This window comes from Channa argus, chromosome 11 (assembly GCF_033026475.1).
Source record: "Channa argus isolate prfri chromosome 11, Channa argus male v1.0, whole genome shotgun sequence".
Taxonomy (NCBI): Eukaryota; Metazoa; Chordata; class Actinopteri; order Anabantiformes; family Channidae; genus Channa; species Channa argus.
The window spans coordinates 23,008,764-23,026,109 of record NC_090207.1 but is presented as its reverse complement, the minus strand read 5'-3'; the positions used below and the strand labels follow the sequence as shown (position 1 = coordinate 23,026,109).

At 36.8% G+C, this 17,346-nt stretch overlaps 1 protein-coding gene across 1 annotated transcript in view; it reads left to right on the top strand.

Moving 5' to 3' along the window:
* Positions 1-17,346, top strand: part of hk2 (hexokinase 2) — a 34,375-nt gene continuing 17,029 nt past the window's right edge. The window contains exons 1-8 of the mRNA XM_067521404.1: positions 1-269; positions 1,653-1,815; positions 5,053-5,201; positions 7,390-7,509; positions 8,291-8,386; positions 11,818-11,917; positions 13,741-13,924; positions 16,877-17,038. Of these exons, the coding sequence (XP_067377505.1) occupies positions 207-269; positions 1,653-1,815; positions 5,053-5,201; positions 7,390-7,509; positions 8,291-8,386; positions 11,818-11,917; positions 13,741-13,924; positions 16,877-17,038 (1,037 nt within the window). The 5' untranslated portion in view covers positions 1-206. The remainder of the gene's footprint in view (positions 270-1,652; positions 1,816-5,052; positions 5,202-7,389; positions 7,510-8,290; positions 8,387-11,817; positions 11,918-13,740; positions 13,925-16,876; positions 17,039-17,346) is intronic.

The window sequence follows — 17,346 nt, the reverse complement described above, 5'->3', positions numbered from 1 at the left end:
GAGCTCCCTATGACGTCAGCCAACTACCAAGTTAAGGAAGCTGGAAGTTTCTGTTTCAGGACGACTACGTTTTTATTTACAAGTTTGAGTTAAAAAATATACCAAACGGAGGGCGAAACTGCTTTTTTGTATTTATTTTAGAGACTCTGTCTTTGTAGTTAAAGCAGAAGAACGGAAAGTGACTCGCATCACATCACTAAGTAACGATGTTAGCCTCAAGTCTTCTGGCTAATTATTGCACCGAACTCCATGATGACCAAGCAAACAAAGTGAGTAAAGTTACTGCTTTATAGGCTTAACGTAGGTTTGTTTCAGACACATTTGGCGCATATTTACGGGACATTTGAGAGTGTTGCCCTACAGGGAAAAGTAAAAACAGGGCCAAGCAGGCAGCCTGGCTACTAGCATACATGAAAAGTCAGTAGTGTTTTTATTGTTTTCTTAGTGGAGTAGTTTTACTTCTGTACAACTACCCGTAGCTACAATATAAAGGCCGTTGCTTTTAAAGTTAGTTTATCAAGTAAGAAAAGATGCAACCTCACCAATTTTAAAATTAATACTGGTATTGCCTTTGTCAGAACTGAAGTATTGATTAGCTCTGGGGCAATCAGCACTGTCAGTCACTTGAAGATATTCATTCATTCACACATTTGGCAATTATTTCTTTTGCTAATTTCCCTACTTATTTCTTTATTTTCTGGACACAATAGCAAAGATCACTGATGATAGAGGCACCTCCTATTAAACACTTTTGACACCAACAGCAAAAAGTGTAAGCTATCTAAGGGTAGATGTCGGCTGTGGTCATCATTTGCTGCTGATGTAACAGAAACTAGCTGCATGACCATCTGTTGTTTCGAGGAAACAATGCGGTGCCGATTTCCACTAACCTGACATTTGCAATCTATTTGTTTGTAGTGTTCAAAATGATAATGACCTGATGACAATGATTCAGCTAACCCGATGATAATATGGTGCTAACTATATGTAAAGTGTATCCCTCTGTTTAGCTGAGGTCAGTGGAGAAAAAAAGAAACTGTGCAACATAAGGTTGTTTGTTAGAATATGCTGCTTTCTTTTAAACTTCTTTTTACATAATTGTCATGTACAACAATAATTTCTCCCTATTTCTTAAAAAAAGTTGGATGATGTTCTGTACTTTGTTTTGGTGCTGTTTCTGCTATAAGGAAATGAAAATCATAGCACTATGTGTTTTATGCAATCATAAACAGAAATAAACAAGACAACCAGTTTTCAGAATTGGTACTAATACCGATATAGGTACAAACCTGTCAAAAGCCATTCTTACTTCCACACAAACCTAGATGGTTCCAGCTGGCCAATCTGACACAGGGGAACCCAGTGTAAATGTCCACTACTCCCAAAGGCTATTGACAGTGTGCAAAACTAAGGTTATCGTCAAACTAATATGGATTAATTGAGTGTTATCCTATTCATTTTTAGAATATAATATTTAGTGCATAGTGAGTTCTTTGTTTATACTCTGTTCATACTACTATTGACAGAAACACCCCCAGTTTTTAATTGTTATGACAGTACATTTACAGTTTCATTTACTTACTAACTGCCATAGTGCTATATGAGATTTCTTAGCTTAAGTGTAAATGTTTTTCCTCTACAAAATGGTTTAGGTGGACAAACACCTGTGCAGTTTTCAACTCTCAGATGAGAGATTGATGGATATATCACTAAGATTTCGACGAGAGATGGATAAAGGCCTGTGCAGAGATACCAACCCCACAGCTGCTGTCAAGATGCTGCCCACATTTGTGCGTTCCACTCCTGATGGAACAGGTAATATTTTCTGTATATAGAAAACATTCAGCCTACAATGGACCCAATTATATGACACTTCTCCTTTAGATAATTCTGGTCATGTTTTATTAGATACTCACTTCTGTAACTGTTGTTGTATTTGTATTTTGAGTTCACTTTAAAATCTTTTCACACCTACCAAAGCTATCTACCATTTAAAAGTACAGCCAGCTTGAAAATGCTTCACCTTCACACACAGTAAGATTTTGCAGTTTAGTTCTGCAAAATTACTTTGGGTAATTAATATTAAACCTAATTAGATCAGGTAGTCTCACTGAAACAGTCTGACTGTAGTTATCTTCAGTCTCCAGGGTCTTGACCTTGCATTGTCAAGTGCCTTTAGAGGACTCTAGTGACTTTCCACTACATAAATAAAACTGAATCTAATTAAAATGGATAGTCATTAAGGCTCAATCAGGATCAGGAATGAGTACGTCAGAGGGAGGTTTGTTTTGGAGGTAAAGTCAGAGAGGCCAGATTGAGGTGGTTTGGACATGTTCAGAGGAGCGACTGTGAATATATCAGTAGAAGGATGCTAAGGTTCGAGCTGCCAGGCAGGAGGTCTAGAGGAGGACCAAACAGGAGATTTATGGATGTAGTGAGAGAGGACATGAAGTTACTTGGCGTGAGAGAAGAGGATGCAGAGGATGGAGTTAGATGGAGGCACATGATTCGCTGTGGCGACTCCTGAAAGGGAATAGCCGAAAGGAAAAGAAGAAGTCATTAAACCTCAATCAGCTGTGAAAGAAATATCCACAGACAACACAAAATTGTGTAATAAACTTTTAACTATGTGAATGTTATAAAAATCTCTTGATCTCAGCTTTTCTTGACTTCAGTGACATATGTGAAGTTAGAGTAAAAAGGCCCAACACCAGGAAAAGTCCTGGTGATTTGAAAACTGTTATCGAGCTCACTGTGCTCCTGGGAACACTCAAAGGAAGTGACTTCATACACTTTTGCTCATCTATATTTAACCACAGTCTACAGTGGATGTCTACAGAGAGTTCCGTGGACCTCAACATTGGGTTTTTGTTTTGACCTGCCATGTGAATTGTAAAACTGTGTGTCTTGCTAAACTGTCCTGTCAGTTCAATTTGGCACATATTCACACCAATCAAATTATAGACACATGTCAAGGACAATGAAACCAAAAAGGATTTGTATTGTACAACCACAGCAAAGGGTCATAATACATTTGTACTGTAAGTGAATCATTTAATCCCCAACCCTTTTCTAGCTGTGACTAAACCATAAAATTCTGCTGAAAGCCTCTCTTCCTGTATGGTTAATAAGTGCAACAGAGGAGTGAGCTGTGGCTGTACTGCTCAATGTAACATGGAAAGAAACCATGGATGCATCATTAGAGTTGGATATAGCTTCACCTGTCAACTTTCCTTCCCAGTGGCCACTAGCGGTATTGCAGTGTAAAATCCTCATGCTGCAAAGAGTATTTTTCTAATTAGGACTGTGTGATATGTCCAAACTTTCATATGCTATTACAGTGGATTTCATATCCTTATAATATATTGTGATGAAACATATTTTCTGTAAATTAAATGAAAATACAACTTGGCCAGGCTGATTTCTTATTACAAATTTAAATTTATATTCTTGAACAATTTACTTGTATTTGATATTTTTTCTGCTGATAATCTAGGTGTTAATCTTCAAATAAGCATGTCAAAAAATGTACAGATATTTTATGGCTTTTTTCCGAAGAGCTTTACCTATATTATATTCCATGATTCTTGCTTAGGTTGTAGTTGCGATTGTCTGAGGAGTTAAGGGAAAGATCAGAATAATTAACATATTTAAAAGCTCAGGCACAGTTTTTATGTCAGATGCCCTTCCTGACCCAACCCGCCCCAATTTCTACTGGGCTCAGGAGCAGCACTGCGCGGCTGGGGATAAGGGTGGGGTATTTGGGGGTTCAGGGTCTTGCCCAGGGACACTTCGACATGGGTTTGGTAAGAGCGGGGTGCGAACCTCTGACCCTATGATCAGTGGGCGGCCACTCCATCAACTAAACCCCTGCCGGCCTTTAAGGTGGATTGATGTATTAACAATAACATTAACTAGTCCAGAAAGAAATGAAATGATTCTATACATTTTGATAGGTAATAATATCTGTAACTTGTCTTTATAATGGAGCTTTCTATTGGTGGTTTATTTGCTTGACACAAGTAAATAGATAAAATCTACCCTTTGGCATACTGTCTCCTACGCTTCCTCTCCCCTGAATGGCTCTTATATTCAATCTGTTTCGCATGTGTTTGTATTGCTATACTACTGCATCTGCGCCTTGTGGAGAAAAGCTGCCGTGTAGTGTCAAAAATATTTACATAATATACCTGTTATATATGTTTATAAAAAACCTGTGCAGATAAGGTTTTTTGTAATCTGATGTCAGTATAAAGTTGTGGGCCTAACAGAAGCCTATGGATTTGGTGGGGAAACACTAATACACTTGCACGGGACCATGCAATGCAGAAGCAAACCTAGGAGATATAAACAGCCATGAGAAGCTACTCTCAAACTTTTACATCTAACAGAGCATCTGATTCAACTTTGTCACTATGAAAATGTTTCCTTAGACTAATTTGAGTTGCATACTGTGTTATACTTGTTTAGTGCTTGAGTTAGCTTCTGGTGTGTGTGTGTGTGTGTTTGTAGAGTTGTAGTATTTAATTGTAGCCTTGGTCTTATATTTAGTTTTTCTTACTGTTTATGAGTCTTAAATATGTTGTTAAACTGAATACACCACAATTAACAGTGGATCACGTTGTGTTTATTCTGCAGAAGAATAAATGTCATGTATATAGAGTTGAATTTCCTGTTAGGTGTGTAACAATTCTGAATTTGAGACTAAAACCATGATACAAAAATCCATGATATTGTATCATGATACTGGAATGTGGGATATTGATATTTAAGTCAGACTCCAAGTGAGAAGTGTGGGAACATTTTGGTTATCCAGTGAAGCATAGGGTTAGTAATTTTCTTAAAGATGAAATAGTTTTGCCATCATATTTTGTAGTGTTGTTCTTTTTAGTGTTCAAAAATAATTGAAAAACTTCCAGAATTTTTTTTTTCTATGTACCCCTATGAATATAACCCTTTTGAACCTATATGTGTTTTTGTTTGTGTGTGTGTGGTTTTTGCTTATATTCTTTTGTTTTGTTTCTTTCTTTTTTTTTTTTCTTTCTCCCAAAGAACAAGGTGAATTCTTGACTCTTGATCTTGGCGGATCCAATTTCCGTGTGCTCCTAGTCAAAGTCAAGGCTAATGGCGAGCCAAAAGTGGAAATGGAAGATCAGATTTATGAAATTTCTGAACACCTCATGAGAGGGAACGGGTCAGAGGTAAGAAGCATTATCTATACATTTTACCTTTTGCCTTGACTGTTAACTGTTAATTGTGTTCATCATATCCTCACATCTAACCATTGACTATCATCTTAATCCTTATTTATGTCATCCTGTTATCCTCTTTGTTGTAGTAGTAGTAGTCATCTTGAAAAATAACATAATAACAGTACCTGTTATGCCATTAATGCATGCATACACAAATAAAATATTGACAAGAAGCAGCAAGTGCGATGGAGACTAACCATAATGGAACTTTAAGGTGACATTTTGTTATCTAACAAGTGTATGTTGGGCTCTTGCTCTGATGCTAACGTACATATGGAAGATGATTATTAGCGAAGCATAAGTATAAATGTACACTGTCAGTCATAACATTATCATCACCTGGTTGTTTAATTACAAAATGGTTATTTGGTTTTTAAAAAGTACAGTGAACAAATAACCCATGCTGATAAATCAGCATATAACTCCTTGTAATCTCATAAAGTGGTTGAAATCAGCTACACCTTTACCAAGGGTGATCTTTAAGCCTTTTTTTTTTTTTTTTAATTACTCGACATGTTGTCCTCTAATTCCCATAGTCAGTGTTGTTTAAAATACATTTTCTTAGTTGAGTATGTTTACTTTTGTACTTTAAGTTAAATGTATATAATCTACCTAGTACTTTTACTGAATTGGTGCTTGTAGTAGAGAATGTTTTTACGCTAATACTTGCATTTTTTTACTTGAGTGTTAAGTTTCTGTACTTTTATCACCTATCTACAGTATATCAGTGTGCTGCCTATGGGCATGTTTAGACTGTTCAGATTGGCCATGCTCACCCTTGTCCCCCTGTGCATTGTTGTGTTTTATTGATGTATACACAACCTAAAAAAAGTGAATCAATTTTCAGGTATTGAACATATGGAAAACATTACTTTTCTCACAGTGGAGAGAAAGAGAAGAGATGTTTCCATGTGGAAATATACAGTGTTTTATGTTAAATAGTATTTAATTAATATTGTGACAGTGTTAATTCGTTTTAGTGGATTAGCTCATATTAATTAACAGTATATTAATCTGTGTTTTAGACATTTCAGTTTCAAAATGTTCCTTTATATCTGAGAGACCATATCTAATCTGAATGGACAGACGCACAGATCAGAAAAAGCCCAAGAGCAAAAACAGCTTAGGCTGCTTAATTGTCCCTTTGCTTGTTGATTGAAAAATGGCCGTCTACTGGCAAACACCTAAGTGCCGAATTAGAAAGAAATTATAACTCTGATTGCAGAACAAAGAAAGAAAAAAAGAAAACCTAATCAAACAATTGGGCAACAACATACTAATAGTGCTTGTTCCCCAAAAAGGTGACTGAATTGACATGCTAAAGTATAAATTTGCAGATGCACTGAAGCCCTGGATTTTAAAGTGGGGGCTCCAGACAGAGCCAGGGCGTCTCAGCAATTTTGAGGAAAGAAAAGTTAATGTTAATAAATAGTAACAAGTAGCCAAGTATGGTGCTTAAAGGAGCACAGGATCAGCATCACCAGCTCCTGCTAAGTCTGCCTGTTCATTTGGCAGCAGCACCAAAAGTGTTTTCCCCTTCACCATTAACTATTTTCACAGCATCACAAAATAGTGAGGAACAACAAATCACCATTAGTAGAAAGGCACAGCAAAAGCTCAGCGTACCAGTGCCAAGTGCCTAAAAGAGAGAGAGCAATTTATCAACCGGAATATTTTGCAGATAACTTGAGAGCACTCATATTTCCCTGCAAACCGGTCTAATTCCTGAAAGTCAACTTAAACGACACACTGATTTACCTGTCGAGTACTTTTTAGGTTTACATGAAGTTGCTGAACAGAAATTGAAAAAAAGTCAGTTTTTATTTTGGTGTGCTTAGGGAAATTTTATACTGTATACTAGTCAGGAGTAAAGAAGACATATTTTAGTTGCCACAAGAAATATCTTCTCACCCTTGTTTCATAATTGTTATAATTTACCACCCATTGCTTGCCTTCCAACAATGGATCTTGCTCCACTAGCTACCAACTATACACATACACACACACACACACACACACACACACACACACACACACACACACACACACACACACACACACACAAACTACACAGAAAAAGAAACCTGTATTTTCAAGTCTCAGTTAATAAGAATAATGACCTTTCTCTTTCCTGTAGTTGTTTGACCACATAGCTGATTGTCTGGCTAATTTCTTGGAGAAGATGGGCATAAAGGACAAAAAGCTTCCCCTGGGCTTCACCTTTTCTTTTCCCTGTCAGCAGACCAAGTTGGATGAGGTGAGTGATGTAGAGGCTGCAGAGGTTCTTAAGTAATATTTGAATCACATCTGACAAATTTCTGAAAACTTCATGAGCAAAGACTCAACTGTTGGTAATATACATTTAGTTCCAACTTACCTAATACCAATACCTAATACCCCTGCAATTTCAAAGTTCCGTTTCCAGATATGTTTGCACAAACTTCAGATAAATTAAAATCACTTTAGATCTGTACATTTCAGTCATAAATATTAAACATGTTTAAAATAATCTTAATGAGAATGGCCATTAGCAACCAGATCTTACGACTTTATTAGAGCAGGGCTTGGAGTAGGCATTATGTTTGACGTGGTCAGTTTTCTTAAAACACCTCCAAACTGCAGACAGTTTTCTACCATCGCCTAATGGCTTAACCAACGTGAGATCAATGTGGTATCAGGTGCTGTATCAACAACGTTTTAAAGTACAACTATACAAGGGCAGAATGGGACCTGATACCCAATACTGGTATTGGCATCATGACATCTCTACTCTTTGTCAAAGAGCTCATTTGTACTTTTTAGGTCAGAAAAAATAGATTTGTGCAATTTAATTAATAATCTTTATATAAAAATGCGTAGTAAGCCAATGTAACAATAGTTATCTTTTAGCATTTAGTATATGTTAATAAATTTAACTTAAGCTGATCATTTGATCTGATATGGATGATGGTAATGATCACTTGAGACTGTATTCCATTCAGATGGTAGCTAGTGGAAATTTGTAACTCAATTTGTTTCTTGTTGTTTTTTATTTGTAGAGTATTTTGTTGTCTTGGACCAAAGGATTTAAGTCAAGTGGAGTAGAAGGAAAGGATGTGGTCAGCCTACTAAGGAAATCCATCAAAAAAAGAGGGGTAAGTGTACAAATATACAAAGACCTAGAAATTTCCTTTATCCCAAATAATATATATATATTTTTCCTCATTAAAGTCAAAGACCTGAACGAACAGATATAATGTACAGTATCTGGTGACATAGACTGGTTCAGTCTGAGGCTTATTATCTAAACCTCATCTCCATCAGTATTGATTTCTCCATGCCAGCTACATACATGTACTTGTACTTGTAGGGAACAGTAAAAAAACAAGAAATTAGTTTACAAAGACTAAAAAAGTAAGCAAACAGCTAGAGCTATTGGACAGGCAGTCATTAGCATTAGAACTTGTGACGTCAAAGCAATGCTCGTGCCTCTCACTGACAAGCACCAAGGTACACTACCACCATTCCCAAGCTTGCAGAAGCCTACCAGTGGGCCAAGGAGAGTGAGTACATGGACACAAATGTGTAGTTGCGGGCATACAGACCCAAAACGGAGGCCTGTTTACTGACAATGTTCAAATGTAGGAATGTTTTGGGAGGGACCAGAGAAAGTCTCTGGGAGCCTCTAGAAAGCCTCAGGAAAGTCTGGTAAATTAGCAGACAGACACAAGCTTTGGTTTTGTGTGATATCATCGATATATACTTTTATCTGGAATTCTGGCATTGTTAGCACTCTTAATCATCATTTATAAATTATAAATTATGTTATAAAAGATTTTTGGAGCAGCAAAGTTACAGAAAAGATACACAAGACTAAATCAATTGAATAAATCCTCACTTCGCGAAGGTTACAATATTCAGTTTTTGTTGTAACGCTTGACACTGCAGTCTACTGTTGAAATGCGTTGGGTATTACTAACAGGCGATTCTATCATTTATTTTACCACATTTGTATGAATCTCAGTAAACTACAAAAAAACTTTTAACAGCAGTGATTAAACAGCAGCTCAATAAATTACTCTGTAACAGTTTCAAATAAAACTGGACTTTATCATGAAGGAGTACTTACTGTAGGACTCTTGGATTAGACTGATTTACTAAAAACTGTCAGTGAAAATGCGTTTATCTACAACAAAGAGACATAAACTCAATACTTCCCTTAAATTAAAATCTATATAAAATAAACAACAGTGCTAACATTAATTAAAAAAGTGTAAACAGAATAATGGATCGGTAGAGGGGAGGGAGCTAGTGTCGTAGATGGTAAGTCTGCTAGAACCTGCTTCCTTTTAACGTACTATGAAGCCAATTAGGTAGCATAGTCTACATACAGCCAGCTTTTGTTTTAGTTGTTGCTAGTGACTATTGATTATTCACAACAGAGCACTGGTTTAACACTTACGTTACCAATTGTGGAGAGTGTTCCTGCAGTAGCTCACATTACAATAGTTATTTTCTTTCTCAACTTTTCATTTTGTTTAACAGGTGTTTTAATACTTTCCATTGGCTTTTACTCAATATGCTCCCATTACTCTCCTGCTGCTGCCCAGAGCAGATCCTGACCTTTGACCTCTGGGCAGAGAGGAGAGACTACATAAACATCACAATTTTCAGATCTATGTGCCAATTAAATGTATCCAGTTGAATACCAGTCAAATTGTTGACATTCATAATGGAATTGAGTATTTCTACAACATTTTTAGGACTAAGGACTTTTTAAGGACCTGGGGAAACCCTGAATGAGAGAATTTATTTGACCCCAACCAACAATTTTTCAGTATGTTTTATTCTACCTCATGTTTCAAATTATTACAACATGCTGCAAGATTCTAATCTGTTATTTGCAAACGGTTTAATATTAAACTTGTTCAATATTTCAGTTGTACTCTAAGGAGACCTTGGATAAAGTACATGGTGACACATATAGATACGTTAGTGTTATTGTGTGTCAGTTGTGTCTAGGAAGACACATCAGCACACTTGGTTTTGATAAATAGCTGTGGCTCAGGTTGCTCTTAGTTCAATTTGCAGAACTCTCTCATGAGAGTGTTAAGCTGTATAATCCAGTCTTTTATTTATGCCATAGTAAATACTCAAAAGACCATCTTGTTAAAATCCATTTACTGCCATAGCACTAACACACACATTCTTTGGGCCAATTTGATAGTTGATTTAGATTGGATAAAAATCACACACCTACATAATTAACTAAAAATTGTAGACTTGATGCTGTTTGAAAAGGGATGCATAAATAAAACAATGTATTGCATTGTACTTTTGAAGGTCGCAAGTTTAAAATTTGTATTCAATTTTTTCTTCAGTATTCCTGTTAAGTCAGTCAGTATACCAATGCACAGTAACACATTCTATAAGTTTAACATAAAAATTTTATTGCCTAAATAATACACTTTCATGTTGTTTAAAAAACGACTGTGTCCATTAATGTTTGTCTGTGCCCCTACATTTTTTGTATTTATGAGTAAGCAGTAGCACCACTGATAGCAATGCCTTCCCATCTAAAGATGAGTGGTAATGTGCGTGTGTCAGATCCTATAGCGACATACATCAACTTCACTGGCGTATTAACAGTTAAAGAACATGAAAAAAGGTTACATCATTGTTTACCTGTGATGGCTCTGCTATTACGTAGATCGCTGCTTCTCTCTTATCAAAGCTTAGTATGGGCTAAAGTTAGCAGCCTTCCATTTTGTCCACATATTTTCTCTTGCATGCATTCAAGGTGGTCTTAAAAAGCCTTTTATAATGTTTAAAAAAACTTTACCTGCAGAAAGGCTGTTATTAAAAATGGTCATGGTGTCATTCCTACCCTAATTTCTCTCTGTAATTCAATATCTGTGACCTCTTTTCAATAATATTAAATGTCACCATAGTCTAACCAACAGCACAGCTTTTATGCAGAGTTTGTCTAAAAACAAAATCAACATAAGGAAATAAATAGTCTAACCATTTTCATAAGGGATTAATAAGTTCATTATATCTACCCATTGATCCTTTGTAGCACTGTGACTGCAGTCTGTCATTTAGATTTTGAACATCCTTACACATTTTGCATGGAGATAACATGTTCAGAGATGCTCCCACATACAATCAGCAATGTTTCTACAAAGACAGAACAGTAATGGCCTGGCTTTCCAAACAGTGTTTCTGCTTGAGAACCTTCCATTGGTCCAGAACAGCTGGCTACTGTGGCAATGGATAGTCAGCAGTGTCAGTAATACTGATGTTGTCAGCTTTAAAATATGGCCAGAGCCATTATTGATTGTCCCAGCTACAAAATTATTTAACATGGCAGAAGCCATTGGCAAATCCAGGAAACAGCTAAAAACATTTTTTAAAAGTTGTATGGTTAAAATTTCTGATGTTTTTACCCTTTTTAAATGTAGCTGTGATTTATCCAGATGCCAGCAAATTGTTCCGCTAAATCATTTTATACCTACCACCGAAGCAAAAGTCAATAAGGTTTTTTTTGTTTTAATGCATGAAAATGAATCAAATCTCATTGCAGGACTTTGACATTGACATTGTGGCAGTGGTCAATGACACAGTGGGAACCATGATGACCTGTGGCTATGATGATCATCACTGTGAAATTGGTCTGATTGTTGGTGAGTTTATTCTAACTGAATGTGAATCAAGTAATAAGGATCAGGGAAGATCAGAAAGTGGTAATGTAAGCTTTAACATTACACAATAAGCAGGATGGAATGCATTGTCTTTTGGGGATGGTTAACATTTATCCTGTGTTTTCCTGTTTACTCTTTTTAAGTGTTGGTGAGTTAATCGACTGTAAACAGGACCATACTTAATTAAATAATCCTCTTCAAATAATTGTTCAGCTCCGTTGAGATGGTAATTGTGAGGGTCGTAGTACATGATTTTCATTCAATATTGATTTATATTATTAAAAAAATTTACCAATAATTTACCAATACTGATACTATACTGTTTTATAGGCTAATAACTGTTATATATTTAACCATAATGAGTAGAATAAGTCTACTTTAAAATGCCCCCTCTTGACATATTTAAAGAAATGTATAAAAATAGAGTAATACAATTCTACAGATAGTAATTTGGCTCCCTGGTTAGCTCAGTGTTTGGCATTTCAAATGAAGAATGTGTGTAAAGATGTGGGAGAGAGGAGGGAGAAGGATAGGTCACCTGCATATCTTGTAACAACTATTGCTTCATTCATTAGAATTCATCAGAATGCCAAACCACTAATAACCCCATCGAAATCACTGATATTGTGTGAACTGCCTTTTCCTCAATATAATTATCCTCTGAGGCCTTTTTAGGTTGTGTTTACACAGAAATAAAGGAGCGAAAGAAGGAGAGAAGAAAAGAAAGCAGAAACCACTGCTCTCCAGAAATGCTTGAGAAAAAGGTGTTATACAGGCCTTTTTCAAACATTTATTACCTTTAAATGGTGGCAAATCATCATTATACAGTATTACTTATTCTACTACTACTACTATTTCTGGAGTATTAAAGTAGTATTGGCAGCTGCACCATTTGCAGTATTAGCAAATGTTTTTATAGTTTTCCCAGACTGCTTCACGTCTGGATCAAAAGGTATCACATTGCGGCTCATTATAAGCCAACTGGTACTGACAAACCTGCCTGATTGCTCTCTTGGAAGAGATTATATCAGTACCCACGAGAAATGCCTATCTTAAATTAAGCAAAAACACTTATTCCACAATTATTATTTATTAAATGCTCTCCACGCCAACGCTTCACCCACACAGATTTTCATTTTTTTTGCTTGATTAGAAATCTCAAGATTGTGTGCATCTGTGCACTACATCACAGGTGTTACTAACAATGCTAATATTACACTTCGTTCCATTCAAGTCTTCCTTTCAGCTATTATTTTGCCACAGAAAGGCATTTACATTTCATTTATCCATTTTTCCTCATATGTCACATCTGTATGTCTCTGTAAACAAAAAATTCCCAGCATAACTCACCTAACTATAAATCCAGCAGGTCTAAAAAAAAAAAAAAAAAAAAAACAAAGACATGCATTGGTAGTAACAACAACTCACTTCTTGTTGCAGATGTTTGGTGCTTGGTTAGCTTCTTTATGTTTTATTGATTATACTGTGTTTTCTAGCATCATGCATCTCTAGTCTTGTCCATGTGTAATGATGGCTTGGCAAACTCTAGTAACAGTACAGTGATGTGTGTTTTCATTTTCAAACTGTCTTTTGTGTGGAAGGTTTTTAAATTATTGGCCCAGTGTGCAGAGACAAATGGGATCTTGGACTGAATAAAGAGTAATTCTTAGTTTTAAGAGAGATGGTGACAACATGATAAATTAGGTTTAAAAATGACACAGCAGTAACATTTTTCTGTTGTTTGGATGAGAACTGCTGAGTAAAATTATTATTGTTAACTTCACTAATTTGTTCTTTCCCTCAAGGAACGGGGACCAATGCCTGCTACATGGAGCAGATGAGGAATCTTGAGGTGCTGGATGGTGACGAGGGGCGGATGTGTGTTAACACGGAGTGGGGTGCTTTCGGTGATGATGGTGCCCTGGAGGACCTGCGCACTGACATTGACCGTGAAATAGATTCAGGCTCTCTAAACCCCGGCAAGCAGCTGTGAGTATCTATGAGTTAATCTTATCGTTGTACTACATAAAATATCTGTCACTAATGGTCTTTCTTATCGCTTTACTCACTAGTGGATTTACTCACCCACGATTAGGCTTGTATTAGGTTTTATTTGAATTTATTAAGCTGTTATTAGTCATTTCCATTAGTATGTATAATTTTTTGAATTGCTTGAATGACCTGCTCTTGTTATATTTAGTTGTAACTTCTGTTTGCTGTTTATGAAAGATCCATACCCTTTGTTATGACTTATACAGCATAAAGTATATTTGGGCCTTTCGAAATGTGGTCAACTACCCGATTTATTTTATGCTATTCCCGACAGCTCTACTTCTGTCAGTGAAACTCAACACTATCCGCACAGATATTTCACCTCATAGGGCATTATTTCTCTTGTGGCTAACAAGTTAGCTAGCACCATTTGACAACTTTACTTGAACAGTAAGGCAAATATTGTCACTCTAAATTTTACATTTACATTTACAAATATGAAAAAGAATGCTTTCCAGGGCATGATTCAAACCTTCTGATGGAAATACTGTGATTGTGATTTACTGTATATAGAATACAGTAAACTGTTTATTTTATTTTATTTTAGTTTAAATACCATGAGCTAAAATATCAGTTTGACTTCTTGTTAAATTCATATTATCAACAGATTTTTAGATCACTTTGTGGTCACAATTGTGCATCTTTAGTCTAATTGGCTAAATCTAACTGTTACATTACAGCAGTTAAATGCCGATTGTGCTTTGCTTTAAGAGAAATAACCCATTTCCAACTTTAACCGCTTTCTGTAACTGTACCTACATCTGCAAAGCTGGAAGGTGAGAAATCTGGGGCATTTTTACGCTGGTACCATGAACGAACACTGATGTTATCGGGTTAGGTAGTAACTTTGACTTGAGCTGTGTGCTGCCTCTCTGCTGCAGACAGGGACACTTAGCTGAGCTCCGTCCTCGGTCATACTCAGAAAAAAGAAGCTGCTCCATAACTTTTTTCATTATATGCTAATCTCAGTTGCGTCTTGAAAAATTCATATCTTGTGACTTCCGAACACAAATATTAATATTTTTGTGCTCTAGTTAACCTTAACAACTAAATGCACGCACTGTGAGCTCATTTATTATTTTGTCCCAGATCCCAAATCTTTCTGTCCCCCAGAAAAAGGGGCAACATTAATTTTGAGCACTGGTTGTGACTCATCGATGCATGTTATATAAATTGATTGTATTTTCATAATCGATTACATCAACACATCGCCCCACCCCTACTTACAAGCGATTGTCCCAATAAATAATTTTCATAATTTAAACATCTTTATTGGTCCCATAGGGAAATTGTATTGCCTTGTTACAGCTGCTCTCTGCATGAAAAGTAGAAGAAAGGAAAATAACTACCATCAAACAAAGACAATAAATAAACTATTGATCAATATGTAAGAAAAAAACCCCAGCTAGAGGAGTAAACATAAATGAAATAAAACATAAAAATTTTTTATAAAAACAATACTAATTATCCATTTGGACCATTCAGCCCCCCCCTCCAACTCAGGGAGATGAGTTGAACAGTTTAATGGCCACTGGGAGAAAAGATCTCCTCTGTTGTTCTGTGGAGCACTTGACTGTGATCAGTCTCTGGCTGAAAGTGCTCCTCCGTGCAGCCAGTACAGCGATTGTCCAGGATTGAGAGGAGTTTGAACAATATTCTCTCAGTTACATCATGCAGAGGGTCCAGCTCCTCCCCAGAACAGAACCAGCCCTCTTTATTAGTTTAGGTACTGTCTGCTACCTTCATATTGCTTCCCCAGCGAACCATAGCCAAAGCAAGAAGATGGCACTGGCTACCACAGACTCATAAAACATCCGCAGCACAGTGCTGCAGATGTTGAAGGACCATAGTCTCCTTAGAAAATACAGCCTGCTCCATTCTTTTCTGTATCTGGACGCTGCATTATCTGACCAGTCTTCCGGATGTCTGGTCTGGAGTCTGGTGTATGATGTCACATGCGCCGTCTGGCGATCAATATGGCGTGTGAGAACTCTCTGGACATGTAGTATAAACGGAGGCCCAACGCCAGCAGTTCAATGTCGGGACAACAGACTCTTTCAGACTTTTTTTCACGGGGACATGACCAGTATGAAACCACTCGTTCATGTGCAGGACCAGACCCCCTAGTTTACTCATTCCGCTCTCCTCTCTCTTCCGTTCCGCCCGCACTGTGCTGTAGCTGTCAATACTGATGCATGTGTCGGACATACCGTCCTGCAAACACGTGTCTTGAAACACATTGGACTACACTCTCGATAATTTCCATCCTCGCCAGTGCAGTCAACTCGTTCACCTTTTTCTCCAGAGATATCACGTTGCCCATAATCAGAAATGGGATATGTGGCTTGAGTTTTCTTTTCCACCCCCCCCGCTTTACCCTCTCTGTAACCTCTCACTGTTTCCCTCCATATTACATCCTATCTAAAGTGAAAATAGCTCCTGGAGAGGTCATAGTTTAAAAGGTAACAGATTTATTGTGAAGTCCAACACTCTTTAAAAAATCGAAACAGTTTAGAGATGTGCAGCTCCCTACATCTGCCTGTGTAAAGAGTACTGTGTGTAATGAAATTCAAGGGTGACTCCTTCACCCAAGGAAATGATCCACTCAAAGTTAAATCACGATTAACTAAGAATAAAACCTATGTATAAACATATCCTGTTGTCACCTGTATTGTATGTATTATTTTTCTCCAGAGATTCGTGAAATGTCACTTATTTTCCAAGTAAATGTACATGGTTCAATGTCTGTCAGGGTTTCAGTTACCTGCATTTGTGTTATTATGTGCATGTGTAGATACAGTGATGTAGCTAGTTGACTTCGGCTAGCTTAGACTACCTGATGACTTTTAGTAGATGTAGATGTTACCTTGTTTTGTTTTTTTGCTTTAGGTTTGAGAAGATGATCAGTGGGATGTATATGGGGGAACTGGTCCGTCTCATCCTGGTGAAGATGGCCAAAGAGAAGGTGCTGTTTCAGGGGAAGATGACCGCAGAACTCCTTACCACTGGAAGCTTCAACACTAACAACATCTATGCTATTGAAAGCGACAAGTTAGTTTGTTGTTTGTTTGATTGTGAAACTTGAAGGACAGTGTTATGGTGCTACTGTAAGGAGCAAAGAAATCATGTCCAATTAGAATTGAAACTATGAAATTTGCTCAAGGTCAAGAAATTCCTGCTATCAGATCATGCTATTAGTTTAAAAAGGCACTGGATCAATCGTCACCCTGTAAAACATTCCAGTGTTTGTATATTTATATATTATTACTAACTATTTGCAAGCTTGTTTGTTGCTTAGTTGTGGCAACTGTAAATATATGGTATCAGATCAGTATCAAAGAAATGAGTGAGTGAGTTAA